The 26922-nt window shown below is 33.2% G+C and overlaps 5 protein-coding genes across 6 annotated transcripts; all 5 read right to left on the bottom strand.

Moving 5' to 3' along the window:
* Positions 1-410: 410 nt before the first annotated feature.
* LOC108216622 (NDR1/HIN1-like protein 3) lies at positions 411-1421 on the bottom strand. Its single transcript, XM_017389438.2, has one exon. The coding sequence runs from the start codon at positions 1305-1307 to the stop codon at positions 594-596; it is 714 nt and encodes a 237-aa protein (XP_017244927.2). The 5' UTR covers positions 1308-1421; the 3' UTR covers positions 411-593.
* Positions 1422-10416: 8995 nt separating this feature from the next.
* LOC108215824 (NDR1/HIN1-like protein 1) lies at positions 10417-11325 on the bottom strand. The gene has a single exon (XM_017388411.2). It carries the CDS (start codon positions 11323-11325, stop codon positions 10693-10695), a length of 633 nt encoding a protein of 210 aa, XP_017243900.1. The 3' UTR covers positions 10417-10692.
* Positions 10490-15545, bottom strand: LOC108219476 (NDR1/HIN1-like protein 1). Its single transcript, XM_064091360.1, has one exon. The coding sequence runs from the start codon at positions 15393-15395 to the stop codon at positions 14766-14768; it is 630 nt and encodes a 209-aa protein (XP_063947430.1). The 5' UTR covers positions 15396-15545; the 3' UTR covers positions 10490-14765.
* Positions 10490-22729, bottom strand: LOC108219474 (NDR1/HIN1-like protein 10). 2 transcript variants are annotated; one of them, XM_017392947.2, is made up of 5 exons: positions 21902-22728; positions 21588-21672; positions 20420-20498; positions 18764-18849; positions 10490-18424 (listed from the first exon to the last, which is right to left on the bottom strand). In XM_017392947.2, the coding sequence occupies exons 1-3, from the start codon at positions 22574-22576 to the stop codon at positions 20488-20490; spliced, it is 771 nt and encodes a 256-aa protein (XP_017248436.1). In that variant the 5' UTR covers positions 22577-22728; the 3' UTR covers positions 10490-18424; positions 18764-18849; positions 20420-20487. The 2 variants fall into 2 exon arrangements, with proteins under 2 accessions (XP_017248436.1, XP_063947429.1); XM_064091359.1 differs by having other exon boundaries at positions 20420-21672; positions 21902-22729.
* A 714-nt stretch (positions 22730-23443) lies between these two features.
* LOC108215866 (protein LEAD-SENSITIVE 1) lies at positions 23444-25862 on the bottom strand. The gene is made up of 3 exons (XM_017388464.2): positions 25604-25862; positions 25445-25518; positions 23444-24285 (listed from the first exon to the last, which is right to left on the bottom strand). The coding sequence occupies exons 1-3, from the start codon at positions 25621-25623 to the stop codon at positions 23606-23608; spliced, it is 774 nt and encodes a 257-aa protein (XP_017243953.1). The 5' UTR covers positions 25624-25862; the 3' UTR covers positions 23444-23605.
* Between the last annotated feature and the right edge of the window lie 1060 nt (positions 25863-26922).

The raw sequence follows: 26922 nt of genomic DNA, 5'->3' as shown, positions 1-26922 counted from the left end.
GGACCATTGAGAGTCTTTAAGTTGGCATACTAAAAGTAAAAAATTTTAGCCAACAGCTCGAAAACTCGTACTCCGACCGTACTCAGCTGTTTATAATTTTAGCCAACCTCCTATGGATGGCTAAATTTGTTGAATTGCATATCATTTATCACAATATTGAACAGATATATTTTATTTTAACAATCTAAAATATTAATAACATACTAATTTTAAATTATAATCAACCAATATACCCAATACCATTAAAGCAAAATGAATGCCAACGATTATAAGCAACACTCGCAGATGCTCTAAGAATATTTAAATTGTATTTCTCCATGTAGAGTAAAGCTGACATGATAACGGTCAAACAACTAAACCAGGCCACCACCACGCACAACAAAAAGTTAAAATGAATAAAAGACCATCAATTTAAAATTTGAATTCGAAATATAATAAAATAATATTCTATCGATATAATATGCAGGTCATATCATCCACTACTGCTGCTGGACTAACAGTACTCAGAGAACAAAACAACTAGTAAATCAAACATAATCGAGCAATATCGCCACAAGAAAATACAAATCGATTGAATTAAAACATTCTCTCGATCAATGCCTCCAATCGAAATCGCACTTAGTAGCCGTAAAATTACCCGAAACTTTGCCTTTAGAATCCAACGGTACCTTCAAATTACACTCGATCTTCGGCTTAAACTTCATAGTCTTGAACAAAGCTAACTTGAATCGAACTTTCAAATACATCTTCAAATCAATCGAATAAATCCCCGAATCTTTCTCCGAATTGAATTTCGACAAATCGTTCTTCTCGAGCACTAATAAATTCTGTCCTTTAAACACGGGGCTCAAATAATCAGTCTTCTTGTGCCCCTGATAAAACCTGGTCAAATTAGTCACCGCGAATCTCTCGCCTTTGTACAAAGCTCTCACCTCGATCTGATCGTAGTAAATTCCGATACGCTTATTCGGGTTCCTAACGGTCATGTTCAGAGCCAGATTATAGTAGAGAGTGTTGTTTGTAGAGAGATCGAATTGCGTCAAAGAGGCCTCGGTGACGTGGAATTTCACGGGATTTGGGCGAAAAATCAGCCAGAAGATGAAGATTATGATAGCGGCGATGAGGAGAATTGTGAAGAGGATCTGGAAGATGAGATTGAAGATGCAGCTACAGAGACAGCCGCAGCAGCAGTTGAAGAAGCCGCAGCCTCCGCCGCGGCTGCGGCCGGGACGGTGGTAGGATTTTTCCGGTGGGATTGAGGGGCCGTAGAAGGCGCCGTTTAGGGTTGGTTGTGGCGTTTCTTTCATTGGAGTGCGAAAGGGTCGGATTGAAAAGGGGATAAAAGGGAGTGATGTGTAGTTGTAACGCGACGGGGGGCTTGTGTGAATATATAGGGGAATTTTTATATTATTTTTAATTTTTAATTGGGTTTCCGTGGTTTGTTTATGTAACGGTAGTTGGAATTAAAGAAGGTTCGTGGCGTTTAGTTTGCTTGATTTGGGATGAAGAGAGAGGGGTGCCTTTTAACTTCCAATTTCCAACGTTTACTGACTTTCTGATTAATTTTTTAAGTATCTGTATTTGGGTAGTTTGATCGCAAATTTTGCAAATACTATATTTAATTGACTTTAGATTTGGTAAACCACTGTTTATACCATTTTGTCAATGATTTTAAGAACGGTTTTTCTAGGATGGGCACATACTAAATGCGAAAATTTTTGTACTTCAATCATTTTGATTGGCTCCTACTTCTTTATAACGGTGGACTCCCTTCAAATACATCAACCACATCAAATCAAAATAATCTAAATACAAAAAAAATAATCTAAATACAAAAATTTCCGCGCTTAGCAGGTGCCCATAGACACATGCGGGACAAACTCTTTTAAGAAATGGATTTTATTTTAAAATATAATAAATTTAGCTTTTAATAATATATAACTTTTAAAGTTTTTTTTATTGAAACTAAGTTTTCTAAGTTATAATATCGAGTTTAAATAAAAAGATCATTTTGAGAGGGAGTAAATTAATTAGGAGAAAATATATTAGGCCGGGCCATTTAAGGGTTCGTGCTTAGAGCAACTCTAATTTAGCAAGGCCTGACATTTTATTAAGTTCAGCCCAGCTCCGTGTGACAGGACAGGATGGTAGCAGCTTTTGGTCAAGGTTTAGCCCAAATTGTTGTGTACAGAAAACTTGAGGCCAATTATCGCTATCTTACTGGACTTGTCTGTGCATCTAGTTGTTAACTTGTCCCTTTTTTTTTTTTGGCTAAGCCTTGTCCCTCCTTTTCTTTTGAGGGTAGTTGAAAGCTTGGAGACGTAGGGGCCTGTGAAATTTGTTTGTTTCACACAAGTAAGTTTTGATTTCTAATTTTTTTTAACCAGTTTGTGTAAATAAGTACAAGTATTTCTTAACCACTTTTAAACATTTTATTATATATAATGTGTATAATCTGAAACGGAGGATGATATATATTAAAATAAAATTGTTTTCCTGAAATTCTAATCTGGTTAGCAGGTACTAATCAGAGCACCAACTGGGTTTCAGCGGGGACCAGAGGCTGCGAAAGTGATAAGAAAAATAAGTTATGTACAGTTGTACTGTACATTCTATCAATTTATTATAGTTAGGCCATCTCCAACGGATGGCTTTATCTTCATATTTTTGAAGTTAAAGCAATCAAAACAACTCCAACGCATGCTGGCTTTATCTTCATATTTGAAGATATCAACATTTTATCTTCAAATTTGAAGGAATACTGTACAACTTTATCTTCATTACTATTTGACCGACTCTCACACAACATATATATGTATCTATCTTTCTATATTTTATTGTATTAAATTGAGTTTAAAGTAAAGTTTGAAGGATTGGTTGGAGAAGAATAAAGTTTGAAGGGTTGGTTTGAAGATAAAGATAGAGACAAGATTGGAGATGGTCTTAGTAGGCAAAGATGTTGGAAAGATAGGTACACTTTATAATTCTACTTATATATATAGTAGCCCAACAGGTTCGTGTCAAGCCCGAACCTGAGCCTAACTCCGAACCTAACATCTTCTCATATATATAAAAAAAACATGTTATTCTTGAGGCTCGAACTCGAAACCTCTCCAATACAAATACATCTCTCAAACCACTTGAGCTACACAAACAATTAGTTTATTATTCAAAAGCATTAATCACATACTTTAAAACTTTTGTATTTATATTCGTTTCAATATCTTATTTATTTGAGATGAGTTATCATTTCAGTTAAGTCTCATATATCGTTTACATGATAGATTAATATCTATAAATTATTTATTTACATAAATAAATTTAAAATTAAAAAAAATATGAATAATCGGGTTCGTGCCATGATTCAGATTTCAAAAAATAGATATAATTCGTATTCGAATTCAAATCTAACTTAATAGTTTAAACGAGCACCGATACAATATTATAGAAATTTTAAGTCATGAATGTGAGAAATAAGCACAAAAACTGAGGTTTAAGCGAGCATCTTTGAAAGGAAAAATTGAGGAGCTTTCAACATGGGCTATGTCATATTAATTTCTTTTATTATAAAAGGCAATTTATAAAGAGATTACAATATTTTGGAGAACACGAAATAAGGTGACTGAAAGAATATTCCTATGTAGAATATTTTTTTATTTTAAACTTATGAATTCAGAATTTGATGTGTAACTAAATCTTTTTTTAAAAAAATTATAGATATAAGAATAGGTACAATACATCAAATTTGGTGTCGGAAAATATATCTGAATAATATAATTTTGATGATATATGTATTTGAAATACTATAACTTGTGATATGAAGATGAATTTAAGGAAATTTTATATTGTTAATCAAAAGTCAACCACATAATAATAAAACGCGTTTACGAGAACTACTAAAAAGATTTGAGTTATAAATTTTATTTTGTTAAATAAAATAACACAGAGAAATAAGTTATATATATTAAAGTCTTAAAACTATAATTTTTAATATGCCATCATCCAATATATAACATACCAGTTAAATAAAATGATTCAAACTACAGTTAAATTAATCATTTACAAATTAAACTAATAAAATATAATTAATTCTGAACCGGATAATCTGACGCGATACGGTGAAACTAATATCTGATTAAACGGGACTAGAACAAGAATAGTTTTTTCATGATTCAAAATATCGAATATATAACTTGATCTTTAACAATTGAACATGATATGCCACATTGATCACTCCTAATAAATACGAGTATCAAAATATTAAAAATGTGAGTTTGCACAAAGCTAAAAAAGTAACTGCACGACTAATTGAACTAAATATTTTATGGTTTTATGAACTTCATGATGCCTAACTCATATCTACTCTCGTTTTGCTATTTGAAATTCCATAAAATCATTTGTTTGAGATCAGTTTTATAACGATTACATGAAAAATCATTAAAAGTCTTAATAGACAAGCTCAAAAAACTAATTATAGAAAATTAAAATTTTATAACGAGATAATGTTATAACATACTATATCAAAGTAATATTCATCTAATATTTTTAAATTAACAATAAAAATATAATACATTAAAGTACTATATAATTGATATGAAAAATAAAAGGATAAGACACATCAAAGGTGTCAGAAATTTTTCGGGGTGCAATTATACGGTTAGTAGTTCAATTGATGCTTTTATAATAAAACAAGGTACGTGTCTTTTTTACGTACAACATATGTTTCAATTTTTATTTATACAAAATGTGTGCAACATATGCTAAAAAGAATGTGTTGATGATCTGCTCCATCATGTATCACTTTAACAATTATGCAAACGTACGCTAAAAAAAGGAAGTAAATGTAGGACAACGCAGACCACACATCTTCATTTAATCATGATTTAGGATATCGTAATTCGCATATCAAAAACAGGTTTTCATCAAAATCATGGTATATTAGTTGAAATAATTTAAGGGTTAATTATCAAGTTGGTCACTAAAGTGGGCTCAATGTATCAAATTGGTCACTGAACTCAAAACGGTATCAAGATGGTCTCTGAAGTGGCCATAAATATCAAACAGGTACCTTGAAATATAAGTTCAAGCAGTAAAAATATTATTTATAAAGTTCTACACATTATTTTTGAGTGTTACCAAAACCAAGTAAAAAGTTATGACTTCTAATATTTATGATAATATATTTAAATATTATCAAGTTTATTTATTATTTATTTTTAATTAAAACAAAGACAATAACTATATAATAAAATATAAATTATAAATAAACTTGATAAAATATAAATATATTATTTTAAATACTAGAAGTCATAACCTTTTAGTTGGTTGTGGTAACATTTAAAAATAATATGTAAAACTTTATAAATAATATTTTTACTACTTGAACTCATATTTCAAAGTACTTGTTTGATATTTTACGGTGACTTTAGTGACCATCTTGATACTGTTTTGATACTGTTTTGAGTTCAGTGACCAACTTGATACACTAAACTCACTTCAGTGACTAACTTGATAATTAACCCAATAATTTAATAATTTCAACAATAAATTACAGATACTTTTAATGAGGTATAATATATTTAAAATTTAAAATTTCAGTATTAATTTCGAATATAATTTTGAACATAGATAATATGACAATGGTCTCTATATCCTAACGAATTTGAATATAGAAATATCAGTTCAAATGTAGTTTTTGATCTATAATTTTTTTTTAAAAATATACTCCCTTCGTCTGATTTTAAGTGACCTTATTTGACTTTCACGGAGATTAAGAAAAAAGTAGTAAAAAAGAGTAAATTTAGTTGGAAAGTGGGTAAAGTGGTGGAATATATCAAAATTTAATAATAGATTTGAGATAGTGGTGGTAATTAGTGAGTGTGATAGTGTTTATTTAATATAAAAGAGTATAAAATAGAGAAGTAGTGTGTGTAATAGTGATAAGTAGTGTTTAAAAATAGTAAGTATAGTAAGTTCATTATTTTAGAGATGTCTCAAAAAGGAATAAGGGTCATATATTGGGATGGAGGGAATAGTACTTATTATTACTATTAATGCTATTAGGTTGTATATATTACATTTTTCATGTTTACATATTTTGTCAAAAAGTAAAACGTAATAGTTACGCTCAAAACAATATGATGACACACGGATATTAGTTAAAACATAATACAAACTCAAGGTCCGTACAAGAACAATATAATGATATATGAATATTATTTAAAATACAGCAAAAACTAGAGCCCCGTGCCTCGCACGGGCTTTTATGCTAGTATATATATAGTAGCCCAACAGGTTCGTGTCAAGCCTCTCTCCTGAGCAAATAAATTACCTAGCTCCGAACCTGAGCCTAACTCCGAACCTAACATCTTCTCATATATATAAAAAAAAGATGTTATTCATGAGGCTCGAACTCGGGATCCCTCCAATACAAATACATCACTCAAACCACTTGAGCTACACAAACAATTAGTTTATTACTCAAAAGCATTAATCACATACTTTAAAACTTTTGTATTTATATTCGTCTCAATATCTTATTTATTTGAGATGAGTTATTATTTTAGTTAAGTCTCATATATTGTTTACATGATAGATTAATATCTATAAATTAATTATTTACATAAATAAATTTAAAATTAAAAAAATATGAATAATCGGGTTCGTGCCATGATTCGGATTTCAAAAAATAGATACAATTCGTATTCGAATTCAAATCTAACTTAATACTCCCTCCGTCCCTTTTTACATGTCCATTTTGCATTTCGAGGAGTCAAATTTACCCATTTTTGACTAAACATTACAAATTATCTAATCATTATTTTTAAAATCTGAAAGTTGCATGTTAAAATACACTAAATATACTTTCTATTGATATAATTTTTATTATTTTTCTCAATTATCTGATACATGTAAAGTTCAGTCAAAATAAAGTCAATTTGACTGGTCAAAAGTCAAAATGGACATGTAAAAGGGGACGGAGGGAGTAGTTTAAACGAGCACCGATACAATATTATAGAAATTTTAAGTCATGAATGTGAGAAATAAGTACAAAAACTGAGGTTTAAGCGAGCATCTTTGAAAGGAAAAATTGATGGGCTTTCAACATGGGCTTTGTCATATTAATTTCTTTTATTATAAAAGGCAATTTACAAAGAGATTACAATATTTTGGAGAACACGAAATAAGGTGACTGAAAGAATATTCCTATGTAGAATATTTTATTTTAAACTTATGAATTCAGAATTTGATGTGTAACTAAATCTTTTTTTATAAAAATTATAGATATAAGGATAGTGACAATACATCAAATTTGGTGTCGGAAAATATATCTAAATGATATAATTTTGATGATATATGTATTTGAAATACTATAACTTGTGATATGAAGGTGAATTTAAGGAAATTTTATATTGTTAATCAAAAGTCAACCACATAATAATAAAACGCGTTTACGAGAACTACTAAAAAGATTTGAGTTATAAATTTTACTTTGTTAAATAAAATAACACAGAGAAATAAGTTATATATTAAAGTCTTAAAACTATAATTTTTAATATGCCATCATCCAATATATAACATACCAGTTAAATAAAATGATTCAAACTACAGTTAAATTAATCATTTACAAATTAAACTAATAAAATATAATTAATTCTGAACCGGATAATCTGATGCGATACGGTGAAACTAATATCTGGTTAAACGGGACTAGAACAAGAATAGTTTTTTCATGATTCAAAATATCGAATATATAACTTGATCTTTAACAATTGAACATGATATGCCACATTGATCACTCCTAATAAATACGAGTATCAAAATATTAAAAATGTGAGTTTGCACAAAGTTAAAAAAGTAACTACACGACTAATTGAACTAAATATTTTATGGTTTTATGAAGTTCATGATGCCTAACTCATATCTACTCTCGTTTTGCTATTTGAAATTCCATAAAATCATTTGTTTGAGATCTGTTTTATAACGATTACATGAAAAATCATTAAAAGTCTTAATAGACAAGCTCAAAAAACTAATTATAGAAAATTAAAATTTTATAACGAGATAATGTTATAACATACTGTATCAAAGTAATATTCATCAAATATTTTTAAATTAACAATAAAAATATAATACATTGAAGTACTATATAATTGATATGAAAATAAAAGGATAAGACACATCAAAGGTGTCAGAAATTTTTGGGGTGCAATTATATGGTTAGTAGTTCAACTGATACTTTTATAATAAAATAAGGTACGTGTCTTTTTACGTACAACACATGTTTCAATTTTTATTTATACAAAATGTGTGCAACATATGCTAAAAAGAATGTGTTGATGATCTGCTCCATCATGTATCACTTTAATAATTATGCAAACGTACGCTCAAAAAGAAAAAATAAATGTAGGGCAACGCGGACCACACATCTTCATTTAATCATGATTTAGGATATCGTAATTCACATATCAAAAACAGGTTTTTATCAAAATCATGGTATATTAGTTGAAATAATTTAATAATTTCAACAATAAATTACAGATTCTTTTAATGAGGTATAATATATTTAAAATTTAAAATTTCAGTATTAATTTCGAATATAATTTTGAACATTGATAATATGATGATGGTCTCTATATCCTAACGAATTTGAATATAGAAATATCAGTTCAAATGTAGTTTTTGATCTATAATTTTTTTAAAAAATATACTCCCTTCGTCCTATTTTAGGTGACCTTATTTGACTTTCACGGAGATTAAGAAAAAAGTAGTAAAAAAGAGGAAATTTAGTTGGAAAGTGGGTAAAGTGGTGGAATATATCAAAATTTAATAATAGATTTGAGATAGTGATGGTAAGTAGTGAGTGTAATAGTGTTTATTTAATATAAAAGAGTATAAAATAGAGAAGTAGTGTGTGTAATAGTGATAAGTAGTGTTTAAAAATAGTAAGTATAGTAAGTTCATTATTTTAGAGATGTCTCAAAAAAGAATAAGGGTCATATAAAATGGAATGGAGGGAATAGTACTTATTATTACTATTAATGCTAGTAGCTTGCATATATTACATTTTTCATGTTTACATATTTTGTCAAAAAGTAAAACGTAATAGTTACGCTCGAAACAATATGATGACACACGGATATTATTTAAAACATAATACAAACTCAAGGTCCGTACAAGAACAATATAATGACATATAAATATTATTTAAAATACAGCAAAAACTAGAGCCCCGTGCCTCGCACGGGCTTTTATGCTAGTTCTTAGAGAGAAAACTGAAAAGAGATGAACCCACTTTTACTAGTACTTTCCGAAATCATACTCCATACACCTCTAAACTAAAACTCGTTTAGGTATATTAGTGCTTGAAGCAGCAGAAGCTGGACCACGACACTGATATATTAATTACCTAATCCCACTGATCACTTTTTAAATATACTCCCTCCCTCCCACTGGATTGTATATGGTTTCCTTTTTGGGACGTCCCATCAATTGTATACATACCAAAAATAGTAAATTTTTATAATATAAAAAACTTAACTACATCCACTACCTTCTTCCACTACACCCACTTTATACATTAAATATTAGTAGGTCCCACTATTTTATTAACACCACACTCATTTTACACATTAAATATTAATGGGTCCCACAACTTCACCCACTTTTCTTACTTTTCATCACCAAATTACACTTTTTCTTAACCTCCGTGCCACTTCCCATACGTATTCTAATCACTGGGACGGAGGGAATAGTGTTTATGTAACCGTGGCATGAAATATATTCTTTATTTTTATCGTCATCACTCATCAAATGTTATATGTATTAACCTGTATCCGGTCAGGGTTGTGTCTTAAGCCATTTAATTTGTTGTTTTGGTTCTCCGTAAAGAAGAATTGCTTTTCTGTAGCTGACGACCCATGTAACAATCTTTACAAGTATTCAAGTACATAATTACTAATTCAAAAGAAACATGGGCTATGGACAGCTCACAGAGTCCAGATTGCTGATCAGTTTCTGGAGAATTCTAAAATGTTCTCTTCAGTTAATTGTTTTCATGGGTGTGAAATTCCTGTTCAAGGTAGGGTGAATGAATAACAAAATTTATTGACAAAAAAATAGTATGCGATATTATACACATTTGAAACACGGTCTTTCCATCAACTTATGCATACCTAATTAATTTAATCGTCGACCAATATTAGAAAAAGTAGCAAGATATTGGGCATACTCTCACATGGCATGTCTCTCCATTCTTACACTCGTAACCAAAAAACCATGAACAAACATCAGAAGAGTAATTTATGGATCGACCTAATAATTATAAATCTTCCAAGTTGGACTCCATAGAAACACATGCACCGCTAGACGTTAATGTTTACACTATACTTTCTTTTTAAATAATATGCAAAGTACTCGAGAAGTAAGCAAACTTAACATATAGAAAATGACACCACAAGCTCCCATCACTTGCATACCCTCTCTTGACTTTTCTTCGGATCAACAACTTTATGTCCATTTCAATCATAATTTTACATTAATAATCAACCGACTGTGTAATTTTGCTATAGGAATTTGCTTATTCTCTAAATTATTTAGCAAAATTTACAATTCACCAAGTATACAAAATTAATCAAAGTTCGTATAACGGTATAAGAGAGAACTTAACGGCGTCGAAGCGGATTCACAGATTTAGACACTGACTTTGCACTTGGTGGAGAGCTGGTACTTAACGGCGCTACCGACAGCGATGCCGCTGTTACGATTATTACCAAACGGGATATACGCTGGACACGTCACATGAATATGATACCGACCCGAAGTGAAGGATCCAACTTTCCATCTCACCCGTCCATTCATCTTGATCATCAACAGTATGTCCCCGCTGGCCTGGTCCTGGCTCAACGCCACCCCGTTGTACGGCGCCACCGGGACGTTGGTGCCGTAAATAAACGGCGACCAGACGTTGGTGTCTTTGTGGCCCTGGTAGGCGGGGAGGATGGTGGTGAAGTAAGTGATTTGTTGGCTCCGGTAGGTGGCGAAGATGTCGAGCTTGTCGTAGTAGATTCCGATTTTGCTGTTGGGGTTTCGGGAAGTGACGGTGACTTGGAAGTTGGAGGTGAGGAGGTTGGGGACGGCGGTGACGTTGAAGGCGTAGATGGTGGCGTCCTGGAGGGTGAAGCGGGGCTTTTTGGGCTGGAGAACGGCCCAGATGATGAGGAAGGTGAGGAGGCAGATGAAGAGGATGACGAGGAGGACGGAGCAGACGCGGCGGATGATCCGCTTTCGGCGGTCTTTGTGGTGGCTGCACTGTTTTGTGCTCATGGCGAATTTTGGCGAGGAAGAGAAGAGATGAGTTTTGTGAATTGTGAGGGAGGGGCGGTGTGGATGAGTAGATAAATACTAATGCCAGAGGAGCAAAGTCTAGACTAATAATGAGAGAGTTGTTAAATACTTAAATGTTACAATTGTGTAGTATTGTTATTTTTAACATGGCCTTTACGTATTGCCCCGCACAAAACGGCTATTTAGAGGAGCGTTATTTAGGGGATCCTCCGTATATAAAATTGGTTTTTGTTCATAATAATATGAGTATCTCTTTGGTGTGAAACATGAAGTGTGAACTGACTAGCAAGTCAATACTGTACCTAACACATGTTTCGGACAATAAGTAGAAATAGCTGTTATAGTGAATTTCTAACCTTAAAAGTTAAAACCATTATTACAAATTCCCGAGTTGTGAAACCTATTTGTTATGCAAATTAAAAAAAGAAAGAAAAAAGCTTCACTAGAAGAATTATGTGTACTAACGTACTGGGTGTAAAGCAGGACAGGCAAACGAGTTAAGTGGTCTTATCAAGAATGCAAAGCCAAAATCTCAAACAGTGGAACAACATATGGCCCCGGACGATAAAAACAAGGGGCGGAGCTGGAAAGTAGTCACGTTAATGATCAGTATTGTGATGAATCGATGATTAAATAAATAAGATAGTATAATAATATAGTCAATGGACGGTTCCTAATATATGAATATGTACCATCTAATTCGTCCAAACTAGTAAAGTGGCACCTGTATAATATTGCAAAGGTACATTCTCTGCATTTTACTACAAAATGTAATGCCACCTATTAGGGGTGTACACGGGTTGGTGAAACCGATCAACCCGATCCAAACCGACCATATTTCGATCCAACCCGAAATTTTTTAACCCGATTAATAATTGGATTGAAAAAATATTAACCCGATTTAGTTGGGTTGGACATGGGTTTCGGATTTTATTAACCGATCCAACCCAATCCGATTGAAAAATATGTGAACGTATTAGTTTTACCCATCTCATCACATATTAGTCTAGTGCATTTAGTTTTATTGTATTTGTGTAGTAATTTCTATTTACTATTTTAATATATATGAGATAATATTTATGAATGAGAATATGAGATTAAATTCATTATTATGTTTGTGTATTATGTTTGTTTAGGATCATACAAAGATGAATATTGATTGTTTGTTACGTAAATGTATTTATGTTCTTAAATTCATCTATTCAAGTAGCAAACAAACATGATTGAGAATATGAGATTAAATTCATGAATATATTTGTTCATTGTTTGTTACTGTACTACTTATTTTTTGAACTAAATTTAAATTTATGTCTTTGACAAGATTGTTAATGTATTTTTTAGTGTAAAAAACTGGATGTTGAAGACCTAGACACCGACGATTATAATATTTTGTTGAACTGTTTTTCATTTTTTAAATCTTGAGACATCTGTTCTAGTTATATAATTTAGTAACCCAACCAAACCGATCCAATCTGATCCGAACCGAAGTACAACAAATTGGTTTGGATTACAAATTTATGCGGTTCGGGTTGGGTTGAAATTTTGAAAACCCGATTTAATTGGATTGAGTTGATAAATTCGCCCAACCCGCCCAACCCGAACCGTGTACACCCTACCACCTATACACATGCACGAACTGGTCGACTTATTATAACATTCACTGACAACTTACGAGAATCGGCCCCTACTTTAGAAATGAGAATGTACATCGAAACTTGTGCAAAAGGTAACAGCTCTAACTTCTAAGATTGTCTGCTTGTCTGATCCATGTGTCTGTAACCTTTAAAATTATCCGTTATCGTATTTACACAGTGGTAAATGTTGCTCCTTGATCCCATTAATCTCTTTCTTTAATGGTTTTGGCACTATTTTAGAATTTTTATAAATTTTATTTTAAGTAAATATTCAAAATTTTATCTAAAAGATTCTTTGTAAAAAGTAATTTATAAAATTATATTTTGTAAAAATCTTAAAATACACGTGAATCATCCGTTCAAATGTATATTTTTAAATGCGAACTCAGTTTTCTAAATTAGTTCCTTTACAGTTTGGTGTGATTTAAAAATGTTACCCCCTTAGCTTTCATTTTCCCTCAGCAGTTTGACTTTTTACTCGATATATATTGTCTGAGTTAAGTTCTATGGAGTACAAAAAAAATTGGAATATTGGAGTACAAAGTTTGATAAAATGTAATCTAGTCATCTAAATTTCAATTTTTTTTGTCCAATAATATTTGTAAATATTTGACAACCCGCACATTATGTTTTGCAACATAAACATCGTGATCAAATGGTAGAATAATTACTTTTATAAATTATAGAACTCTATGTTCTGCAATATAACTAATAAGCAGAACAATAATCTTAATACTTGTTAAAGTTGAAAGATATCAATGATTAATTGACAATTATGTGCAAGACAACTTATAAATGATAGATTATATCAAAATTTGGATAATCAAAGATATTATATAGGATCAAAATAAAAAATTATGATTTGTACTCCAATACTCCAATGTTTTTATGTACTCCATAGAACTTAACTCTGTCTTATAATATTGTTTCTACAAATTTTAATATTTAATAATATATATTTTATTCATAAAAAAATTAATAATAAAATTTAATGTAGTCAACGTATTTAGAAGTGTGTAAAAAAATTTAAAAGGCTTGTATAGAAAAACATAAGGAGTATATTACTTTTTATTATTGTCAGATTTTTCCTTTTGAACTTAGGTTACATTTTATATTTACCTATTAAAGTGAACGTCTCTTCACAAAAGAAAGTGAACATCTTACAGAATCTATTTTTTTCTAATTCAAATTTTAATTCAACACATTAGGTAAAATATCATGAGAAGGCTAGCTAGTAGCCTAGTACTATAAAATTATCAAAATTATATAAATAATTACTTTTGAATATCTTTAACTATACAAAATTGCTTAAGAATAAAAACTGAAATTAATTTTAAAATGCATAATTCGAAAATCTTAAACCGACAAGGCTATATAACAAATGGCACAGTGAGCCGGTACCGTAACAAGATTGTGACATCAATTTTGAAGGCATCACAACAAGATTGTGACAATTATTTGCGTGACATACTATTTACACAAGCCACTACACCATGCACCTTATCGGCTCAATTCCCATATGCTAATATGATTTTAACGGCTATGCTAATATCCACCAAACTGGCCTCATAAAGAGAAGAAATTATGGAACGAGAATTTTCTGTTTAAAGTAATTTTTACAAGAAGAAACATCCTAGTTTCGGTAAACGTCTTTTTGCCTTTCAGCGTAATATGTAGAGATTATGATTCCTTATTATATTTTACAAATTGGTGAAGCCGGTATATAAGAAATTAAAAGCTAAAAATATTTATACCTTGAATATATATGAGGCGGATTTGAGCGAATCACACACTCACTGCGCAGCTCGCTAGAAGCGGGACCTTGATCGATGTTTCACCATCAAAATTGTCATTTTTACTACCATAAGGAATATAAACGGGACAAGTAACATGGAGATGATAGCGCCCAGAAACAAAGGCGCCAACTTTCCATCTCACCCGTCCATTGATTTTGATCATCATTTGGATGCCTCCATTAGACTGGTCTAAGTTCAGTGCTTCACCGATAAAAGGAGCTATCGGAACGCTAGTACCTGATATAAAAGGTGACCAAACATTCATACTCTTGTGGCCTTGATAGGTAGGCGGTATAACAGTGTAGTAAGTGAGTTGTTGGCCGCGATAAGAGGCATAGACGTCGAGTTTGTCATAGTATATGCCTATGTGGTCGTTGGGATTTCGAGACGAGACAGTGATCTGGAAGTTGGAAGTGAAGAGGTCGGGAGAGGAGGCGACTTTGAAGTCGTAGATTGTGGCGTCTCGGACGACGAAACTGGGTTTTTTGGGTTGTAGGATAGCCCAAGTGATCAGAAACACGAGAAGGACGAGGAAACAGAAGACTAGGAGACAGGCGCATAGACGGCGGATGCGATTCTGCCGTTTCTGCTTGTGGTCGCCGCACTCTTTCATCGACATTTGGTGAAGGTGGTGGTGATTAGGCTATATGGTTTGGCATGGAAAGATAGGTGAAATATGAGAAAGAAGTGTGAAGTGTATAATGCGTCTAGCTTTATTATATATAACAAAAGGAAAAGACATACATAAATTGTGAGAGTTGCATCTTGCATGCGTATTACCTACTAGGAGTGGGCATTTTGCTTGTTATAAAACCTTTTTTTAGAGATGTTAGACTGGAAGATTAGTTCTGCCAGTCACCTTAACTAAGACACAATATCTCCCTATTAATTAAATATATAATCTTGATAAATTTAAACCACCCATTCTCTTATCCAAACAAGAAAAAAAAGCGGAACTAATTTAAAAGGTGATAACATCTTTTCATTTCAACTCAAAGGGCCTAGATTCCCGCAGATTATATGAATCGACTTCAATTACTCACAGGTAAACGCTAAAGAAATGAACAGAAAAGTTCTGTGACTGAGTAAAAATGCAGATATTGCTAATATATATGATATATCCACATAAAAAGAAGAAGCTGATATTTAATGAGATTATTAATATGTGACCAGATAATCTGGGATAAGAAATCAAGAGTACAGCCAATATTATTAAAGACGTTGGTTGCAAATTGGGATCGGGCCTACTGGTGGAATATGAAATCAACGTTCGAGTTTGGCCAACCGATCGACTTTTTCGTGGGGTCCTTGGATTTGGAATCCCTTCCGGCCTCCCCTATGCTAGCGCAGTAGTATGTATTATGCACCACTGACAAAGTGTAATGAACCATAAAAGAGGGATACTATAGAAAGAACTTCTTATACCGGACCTGCAGGTAGTAAGGGCAGTCGGTAGACAAGTGCCTCAAAGACTAAGCTAATTAGTGAGTCCAAATTCTCCGGTTCCATGATTTCACTAAATAATCTAGATAATGAGTACTTTATAATCACTGAATACCTGACCAAAATCGAACATTAGGAACTCTAGCACAAAATAGCACAAAAGCAAGGAAAAAGTAAAATGAAATGCGTTTATGTAAGAAGAGATGTGACATCCACAAAACCAGTGTCTAAACTACATCAATGACAATGAAGATTTGTCAATAAAAGAATAGAAAAGAAATGGTGGGGGACACAAGTGATAGAACTTCTTGTCACTTTCTTCGTGTAAGTCTCCGATTAATTAGTTAGATGACAATTGATGTTCTACCTCACACTCTCATTATCTCTCTAATCGTTGATTCTTTGTACAGGATCTTATCAGTACATTGTTCAAGCCGTCCAGATCATGCTTATTTGCACTGGTATATTCATAATAGAGAAACTACTGCCCAGGCCCCCTTCCTTTTAAGCCTTAACATGTGATATTAGCTTTCTGTCTCTTTTACATTATGAACGTTCCATACTGCTTCTTCATAAATATAACATGTGTGTTTTGTATAATTGTATGTACGTGGAGGACAATGAGACCCAACGCTTTACCTCTATAACAAATACTACTACATTTATTATTTTACAATTTAAACAGGAATGAAATATTACCTATGATACTATTAAGTATCAGTTTAGAACAAGGGATACTTTTGTGGTATATTACATAATTTTCGATGCATTAAATTTATTAATTTTGCCAGTAGAGGGGGAATGAGGTTTCGTAAAGATGACCTTTGGCCATGGAGGGGAGGATGAAGGATTTGATACTATAACAACATCCTTGAGCATAACAGTACCGGACTTAACTAACAAAAACATAACCAGAGTAAGTACGTACCCATTAATTACCATACCGGGCCTGTAAAATCACACTTCTAAATAACTGCTCACTACATTCTACTAATTTAAGCTTTTCTAAAAAAGACGCCTAAATGAAGTGCAGGATGAAAAGTACGTGGTAATGGCCTTGTCTAAGGGTTATATGATATTGTGTTAGGCAACAAGTATAACTAAGCAAACTGAGGATAGTAGCTGTACTCGGGCCAAAGACAAATAATTAGACTTGGAGAAGTTGACTGTTGAAAGTGAAAAGGAAGGTAGAAGGATAGGATGAGAAATTGGGTACTCCACTGAACGTAAAGGCCAAAGCCTAAAGGATACCTTACCTCTTGATGCAATAGAATGGAGATGTGATATGGGTGGTGGCCCTGGTTGAGATATTCCAGTAGAGATGGGAGTGGTAAAAAGGAGGTTATCTTTTCCTAAGTTGTCTCAACAAACTTTTTGAGCACATTCCTTCATCTTTTTAAGTCCCGAATTGCACTTGATACTATCCTCTGCCAAGCTTTCTCACATACCCTACAACATCATCTTCAATATTTGAATCTTTACAGGTACACTCAATATACTGTACATCTTAGACTCTTAGTAGAGGGAATGTGAAAGGGAAAGTTGTTTCCTAAGCTCTGTCAACTTTCTCTTTGGGCCAGTTAGTAAACTGAAAGTGGCGCCACTTTGAGAGGTGTTTAATATAGACATGAAAATATTAATCATATTCCAAACATAACATAATTTCTTTATATTTAACATGTTGAATTTATATCAAAATGGAATCAGTAAAACAAAGTTCCTCCTTAAAATTGGTGCAAACAAAGAAACAAATATGCAAACCAAACCAAACATACCTGGTACATCCCACTTAGATCGGGGGAGGCTAAAATGTAAAGGCCCCTACCCTCAAAGAATAGGGAGGCTGTTTCTGTGAAGACCTCGGCTTAGTGCATGACATAATAGTGAGTGCCATACACACACACACACACACAAACTGATACATCAAATACATATATATAGTAATGAATATCAATTTTAAACAAGCATAAAATTTCACACAATTTATAAAGTGGGGGACACAATACCTGAGCCCATGGTTTTCTTCACATGGGACTTACCGCTGATGATTATAATTGCTCAAAGTTATGATAAATCATTCAATCATCGAACCGAAAACATCAAATTGTTCATTTTTGTCCCACAAAAATCGATAAACAATCCCAAAACCAGGCTTAAAATTGATGATTCCAATATCACGCATTAAGCAGGCTTTTTTTAGATACCCTGGAATTGAATGCATTTCCATTTTTAGCACGACACCAATATCCAAAACTTCCCCGTTGAATATCCATGAACACATTTACACTAGTTTGTTTATCCTGTAACCAAATAATCTTCTAGCAAAACCACTCCACCAATAATCCACACAGGAACAATTATTTGATATATATAATGGATGCCAAAGTTGGTACTCAACAATGCATATGTATCGAAAATAAACAATCACTTTAATTATGCAACAGAAGTTACAACCAAAAGTGGTTCTCTCCTTTGCTTATAAGTAAGAAAAGAATTGGAAAACAGGATGAATAAGTAGAGTGAGAGGGTGAGGTGTACACATACCTTATTTAGTAGTAGAGAGAGTGTGAGACTGTTTACGTAGAGACCCCAACTTGTTAGAGATATGATCCAGGCTCCATAAAAAAGTGCTGCCAAACAGTACACTACATATTATATTGTATCCACTCCCACTATTTTTAGTCTTTTTTTTAATCTATTGAAATTATAAGCTTGAAATACAATATGCAGTACATGTTCTTATAAAATCACTCCCAAACATTTGAATGTAAAGTTTTCCAGATATCTTAATCAAGTTAAAGTATTCAGAAATGCACCGTGATTAAACAACGACAAAGCGAAAATGTTAATATAAAAAAATGACTCTTGTTTAAGGGGATACTAATAAACATCAAGTAATTCAGAAGTAAATTGAAGTACTGAGAAGGCTAGATACACATGTACTGCTGAAAATTTTGTGGCATACATAGAATCATCAACAGTGTTTTAAAACACTTAAAGCTCGTGTTTGTTATATGGAATTATCATAATCTCCGGCAATTAGCTTATTTGCTCTGATTTTTAATTATCTACCATAGGTTATCAGTTATCACATGTACTAAATCTCTATCAATCTTCAAGTTTATCTTCATGGGATGATAAGACCTAGTAAGATGGAGGTATTGATCCTTGAAGTAAATTATAATTTATCAAAACTTGTTCATGGGATTACTGCAAATAATTTATATGTAATCATGGGTACAAATTATAAATTGTAAAGGGATTGTATTCATTTAAACCAAACATAGCCAAAAAAAGTTTTATTTCTATGTCCTTCTAACCTCCCCTCCTTTTTTCCCATAGCAGATTGCATGATTCACATCTGTTGTGTTTGGTTGGGGAGAATGAAATGGAATTGAATGAGTAAATTTAAAAGAAAACATTAGAGCTAAGAGGGAAGTTTTGAAAAATTATGTTGAGATTTGAGAAGAATTGGGTATAGCAGAGAATAAAGCATTACTTCTCAAATTGGGGGTGTGACCTTTAGTTTAGGGTGTATGGAATGGAATGAGGGAAGGAATGAAATTGTTAAACAATTGTCCATAATATAGTTCAGATTTCATTCCAATCCTATAAAGTGCGTTCACCCCAACCAAACACGACATTAGTACTTACAGAATGACAACAAATTCAGCAATGAACGCATGGTTGTCCTCCCAGTAAGGCAAAAGCAAAAAAACTCAGAGGAGAGTGAAGTTGTAGAGGCAGAAACAACTAGAACATAGGTGAAAATTTGCCGCGGACAACATACAATACTAAGAAGTGAATCAAGAATAGACGATAAACTGACATTCAACTTAGAAGGCCAATCTTTTCAACCTCTTGATAAGTGGAAGAATATACAATATACTTCTAAAGTTTCTTTATCTTAATAAGTTTAATCAAAGCTGTAAATAGTGCACCAAATAGCGAAAGCATTATATGGTCTTCTATAATAGTATTCCCTAATTTCTTGGATAACTCAACTCTGGAAACATACGAGGAATCTGTCGACGTCGAGTCTTCTTGGGATAACTTAACTTTGGAAACATGCAAGATATACCACTAAACCTAATGGTGTTAGAGGAGCTATTGTTAATAAAGACTATCATGAAATAGCCCACAGAGTTATCTGAGGACACCATAGTGTATGTATGGTTGCATGTGTGATGTATGACTTACCGGAATCGATGGTAGATATTACAGCGGCACTTCTCTTTTCCATAGCCAATGCTGAAATCGATGACCAACTAGGCAGCAACTGGAGTAAAATTAAGCAAGAATTCTGTTAAAGCCCATCTCAAGCAATTCAACATATCAATAACTTGTTTCATACTGTCATACCATCATTTCTTTTATCTGTAACTTACACAGGCCTTGAGGAATTCCAATCACATGATCAGTTTTCAGAAAGCAGCATATTCACAAAATTTAAGAGCATAGGAGGCTGGGACACCAGCTTGTGGAAGCAAACGAACATTATTCCCACCAACATAGATAGACTGAGCATCATTCATAAGTAAAATCTAGCAAGAGGGATTTGAACCAAATATTCCCTTTTCTGGATATTATAATAGAATTCATATATGTATACCAATTTCACATTCTTAGTGAAGCAATTTCACATTCTTAGTGAAGCAGCAAAGCGAAAAATACAGTTATAGATGATTCACCATGGAGCAGCTAGTGCTGTTACTTAGCATTGCTCAATAATTATATATTTATGACATTAATATATCCCTTGAAACAATTCATAGTTGCATTATCTCTTTGGAAGCACACAGTACATATAAAGAAATATTATGCTAGAGTAAAGAACACACTGTATAAAGCACCAATGTAGGGAAATTCTGGAGGTTTAACTTCATTCATCAAGGCTATACTTACAAATATTAGGATCCACATACTGAAAAGGTCAGTTTTTCTATATTTACCAAAATATATATTGGAGATTCTGTTTTCGCAGAATTAATTCTAAAACTATCAAACGAGATTTGCAAGTTCAAGCATCATTCTCGAACGTTTAGCACATCAATCATTGTTTGACTATTGTTCCAATGTAACAATAAACTAAAGCAAGAAGGTCAGAACTCTAAAAGCAGAAAGCTTGCTAATCCTCCATTCTATTAGCTAGTAGGAAAGAATAAAAACACAACAACAATAAATATAGATACCTCTTCAGAGACAAATGATTAAAAGAACAGGTACTTCACTATATTCAAAACAAGATATTAAAACGATATCAACCACTCAATTAGTGTATTCGACTATAAATGTAAGAAAATCTAGTTAAATGTAAGAAAATCTAGTTCTGCATTTAAATCGAATATTAAGAAGGAAACAAAATCACCTTCTCTTAGTAATACGCCAACCATGCTTGTCACGGTTAATTTAAGTGCTGCAGTCCATGAATCATGATCCTGTCTTGCAGAACCCTGAATAGAAATAGTTGGTATCATCCGCTAAAATAATGTGCATTTCACCAATCACTAACAGTATCTTAACCAGAAATGAATCCATGAACACGCTGTAAGATTAAGTTATCAATTTCACTAGATTCGACTTCAAATTCATTTTTCTTTTTACATCACTTTTGCCACAACAATGACAGTACATTGTCATACAAAGCTAAACTTATTCCTGTATATTCTAAATCATATCTACCTCACATTGTATGCCAGGTTCTATCAAATTCCCCGTCCCAGTAGCATTTAAAACCCCGATATCAATGCCATCGCAGTCCGCCTTGACCTTGTACTTCTTCGTCACCCATTTCCCTCTCTTAAACCTAACCCCCGCCAAAACCCTGACCCTAAAAGTGATCACTCCTCGCCTCAACTCACTGGCCACACCTTCCACAACGTCGTTGTCAACATCCACGTCATCACTCACTAACCGAGCACTAATCACAGTCTGATTTCGCTTGCTCTGAAACATCGGCGCTATCGTAGTCCCCGATAACTCATAATCGGAGCCGTACAGTAGCAACACCTCAAGCTTCCTGTACCAGATCACGAGATTAGTGTTCGGATTGTGTGCTAGTACTGACAGATTGCACGCCGCCTTGAACTCCGATCCGGTAACGTTGACGCCGGCGATGGCGGCGGAGATGACGGTGAATCTCGGCGACCGAGGGCGAATGATGAGTGAAGCTATGATCGAAATGAAAGCGATGCAGATGAGAGCGATGATTAACGCAAGCATGATGTCACGAACACATGTGCAGATTACTTTAGTGATTCGATTGTATTGTTGACGGTCGGTGGTGGGCCTGGTGGCCGGTGGCTGTTGTCCGGCACCGCCGAGGAAGGTGGCGGCAGCGGCTCTGTGAAGGGGCATTTTGACGGAGGGGTAGGGTAGTAACTTCCCAAATTCTGTATTTAATTAATTTTGAATTATGTTTTAGGGGTAAAATATTTGTGCCTTTATAGAGGAAAAACTTGACACGAAATAAAAATTTAATAAATATCTCATCAACTAATTTGGCATTTTGTACTCTCTTGAAGTTGAATACTCTCGATAATCATAAATTCATAATTACTTTCTTGCCCCGTTTTAACTATTAAAGTTTATTAGAGCATAAAAAAAAATATGTTAACATAGTTATGCTTTATAAAATTAATATTAAATAAAAAATTTAGAATTGAAATTCTAATTCAATATAAAATTTAAAATTTTACGCCAAGTAAAATAATAATTTTTGTACTTTTCAACACAAGAGACAAGAGTCGAATATAAAATAAAATGACCCAAATTAATATATCAAAATTTATTTTCCATCACATTATCAATGCACGAAGACTAGTATGACTCTGCACTTTTTGTTCATAACTTGGAGTGAACATAGACTTAGAAACGTTACTCATATGAAAACAGTCGGTCGGTATTATGTCATAAACATATCTTTTAAAACATACAGTATCTTTTAGATACGTTATTCATTTGAAAACGGTCACTATTGTCCTATACACGAGGTGTGTTTGCCTGTACCATGAAGTTCTCCTGAGATGAAAATAACTCCAAGGTCTTACATTTCTACTCTGATTTTGTGAAGTATCTTGCCCTAGCTTCATGCCCAAGAACCAAGCTACAGAACACAGATGTTAATGTATTACACTAGAATGGTACATTAAGATACAATTGCATGCTTAGCACAATAAACATAGACCTCACAATCATAATGACAAACAATCACAAGTGCTTCGGTGAAATACTAAATGCTAATGACTCTCCTTATGCCGTCATTTATAAAAATAAAATTGAAAGATCCACATCACAAGCATAAGAACTCGGATAAATAACACAAACAATGCCTCTTACAGCAAATTATTCACCAGCCGACAGTAGTGGTGAAAGCATTGGCATTACCTAGCTAACTGTAGAAGGCAAAGCTGGGAGACTCGGTTCGATCATCTGCAGCGTGCCTATAGTAAGCCTCCTAGTCAGATCCTCTGCAGAAACCTTCACCACATCCTTTCTCATGCCTATATCAGCAGCATAGCGGCTGACACAGTACATTCCTACAGCAGTCGCAGCCATTCCATATATGTTCGTAGTAACAAGGCGTAATGGTGTCGACAGGACTGCGGCAAGCGGACCCCCAATTATAGATACTGCTTGACCACTCTGACCCATTGAGCTTTCCAGAACAAGCTGACCTGTCTTGCAATAAATAGCAAAATCTTCGCAGTTGTTCTTGAATACATTGTAGCACCCAAATCCATTGTTAAGCAGGTAGTTTGCCCGATGGACTACAGCTTCCCCTTCATCAGAGACCGCGAGTGTGCAAGTTCCACCACGTGCTTTTGCAAGAAAGAGGGCGTGGCTGACTGCATACTCGAAACGGTATAGGATCCCTCCTCCAAGAAAACAATTTAAACATGAAGAGACAACCCCATGGCCCTCTAGCGGCGGGATGCATGTTTCACAAGGAACATAAGTTCGGGTTGGACCTGAGCTTACCAAAAGGAGGTCCAACACAGTTCCTGTGCCCACTTCTTGACCACGTCTGGTGAAATGAATTACTTTATCATTCCCCACATAAATGCCTGATGAATAGGAAATAATAGGACAAATTGTTATATTGTAATATTGTGATGAGAAAACAGAAGACGATGATGCAACCCTGTAAAAGAGATCAAAATATAGAGAAAGTCAAAAAACCAAAGAAATACAACGCCTCTCAAGGGTAATACCCCCAACAATGACCTTTTATCACCTAAAAGAGGCTCCTCAAGGTGCTCACGGCTATGATCACTGTCATGTATGTTCAATTGTTCATGACACAACACAAGTCTAGTTCACCAGTTAGCATGTTCAATGCCTTCTCATTTCTCCCCAGACATCATATAATAACACTCATTTATTATTCCATCATTTTTCAGTTTTTCCTATTCCATCTATGTTCGACTTTAATTTTGTTTACAATACGTTCCTTCATACCAAACAAAGCACAAGAGAACACAGATTTCTCTCTACAAACAATACATAATTATCAATTTCTACAAATCATTCCTCCGACTACACGTTCAGTTGTTTAGCATCTTCTCCATCCCAGGATACCATCAAAAATAAATCTTAGCACTTCCCTTCAGAAACAGTATCAAAGAATGCGCCCTAAAACTATGCTAGACTATCCATCCATCTTACCAGTTGGACAACTTAGGTTGTACCAATTTCACAATACCAGTAAAGCAACATCCATATATAACAACCAAAAATATTAATTTTAAAACTGAATTTCATCAAGATTGATAAGTTGGAAAAAAACTATTACTTTCATCAAATCCGAAGAAACACTCATTATAGCACATCGACCACAGAATTCATCAAACTAAAAATCCACAATATATGCAGGACAGTTTCATCCTTTAAACAACAGAACTTTTCAAATTACACCGATACACACCTTGAACACAACTCGTATTTTAATAATTTGCCAATTGCTTGAAACACATGATTTCGACATCCAAAAAAGCACAGAAGACTCGATAATTGGTTACTCTAGTACAACAACTAACTCACATATTCCCCAAACAAGGTCTTTGCATTATCAAATTGGGGATCAATCAAATTAGATGTGAAACCCTCTTTTCGCTAACCTAAGCTAAAATGTATATATCACATATTAATATATTATTAACAAAAGATCCAACAGAATCTCAATTGAATACTTCAGCAATAACACATATAAGCATAAAAGCATACCGTGATGTGCATAGATATAAGCGTTACGCCAGGAATAGATGTGATCGCCTGGTTTAAGGCTCTCTCTATCGACTCTGTTATATTAAAACAAAATCAAATTAACACAAAAGAATAACAATTGCATAAATAATTCAAGAAATATATAAATATTATTATTACCTGTTTGAGAGCAACCCCATTTGACTCTCTTTCTCTCAAGCTCTCAAATTAATCTCTTTTTTGTTGCAGGAAGATTCTCAAAGATATGAAGATGATGGAGAAATGAGAATGGAGTGGTTTGTTATACGAAATTGAAAAAGGTGTACGCGATGTTGATTTACGTTTGTGCCCTTATTGTTGTCGGATATGCTTCGTGTTTAAGTAAAGATAGCGCGTTTCTGAGGTTCTTCTTGGGAGTCGAGACAGTTGCATTTTTATTCGTCCATCTTCCATTTGATGTCAGACCTTTATCTATGAGTCCAACTACGGATATAAATAAGCCCATTGTTATTGGGTTGCTTACACCATAGGCAATTAATCGAATTTATGGATAAAGGGCCGTTGATTGGCCCGAAACAATCTGGTGAAAGATACACAAAAATTTGGGTGCATTCAATTTAAATTTTACAGCAACGAATAAAGGAAAATGCTACATGCACAGAATTGGGTACAGAAATATTCACAGAATGAGTATGTGTCAACTTGTGATTGGAATGGACCCCCTGCACATGCATTAATAGCACCAATTAAAACTCCCCACCTAGATTGCCATGTCATTTTGTGTAAAATTATGTACCCAATTTTGTACATGTAGCACTACTCACGAATAAATATGGCAGAATCTCAAGGATTGTGAAGTGGTTTCTAGAATCTTCGAATACACTGACCAATGTCTCTGTATCCATCATTTTGTAAGGTAAAAAAATCGATGAATATCATAAGATTTTAACAATTTTAAATAATTGTGATCTAATATCATCATAATTTTATGTATAATTTAAAATTTTACGTTAATATCACCAGATTTTCAACAATTTCAAACTTTGACTAACTCTCAAATTTCAATATATTTTCCTAATTAGATAGAATATCATATAGGATTTTGTGAATACTTTTTTGTAAAGAAAAATATCAACTAGAATACTAGATACCCCTTAAGGCTTAATTTTTCACTCTATATTACTGCTTGCTTTCTATTTAGCATCTCTGTGCAATCCCAAGAATAACATAAGGTCATCCTAAAAAAATTATTAAATAGATTCTTTATTACTTAACATACAAATTTGTCTTTCAATCCAATAATTAATCTTATCTGACATGCATATGCGAAATAGTCTCGTCGTTACATTCTTATTTAGTTTCAGTTCTTTTATAATTTACAAGATTTGAATAATATATATTAAGTAAATGAAATATATTTTGTGATACATATTATATTAAATCTCTATTTATATTTTATATTTAAGTCAAAGTTTGATCAATTTTATACAAAAAATCGA

This window comes from Daucus carota, chromosome 4, assembly GCF_001625215.2.
Source record: "Daucus carota subsp. sativus chromosome 4, DH1 v3.0, whole genome shotgun sequence".
Lineage (NCBI taxonomy): Eukaryota > Viridiplantae > Streptophyta > Magnoliopsida > Apiales > Apiaceae > Daucus > Daucus carota.
The sequence above is the reverse complement of the archived record's forward strand: the minus strand, read 5'-3'. Positions and strand labels throughout refer to the sequence as shown.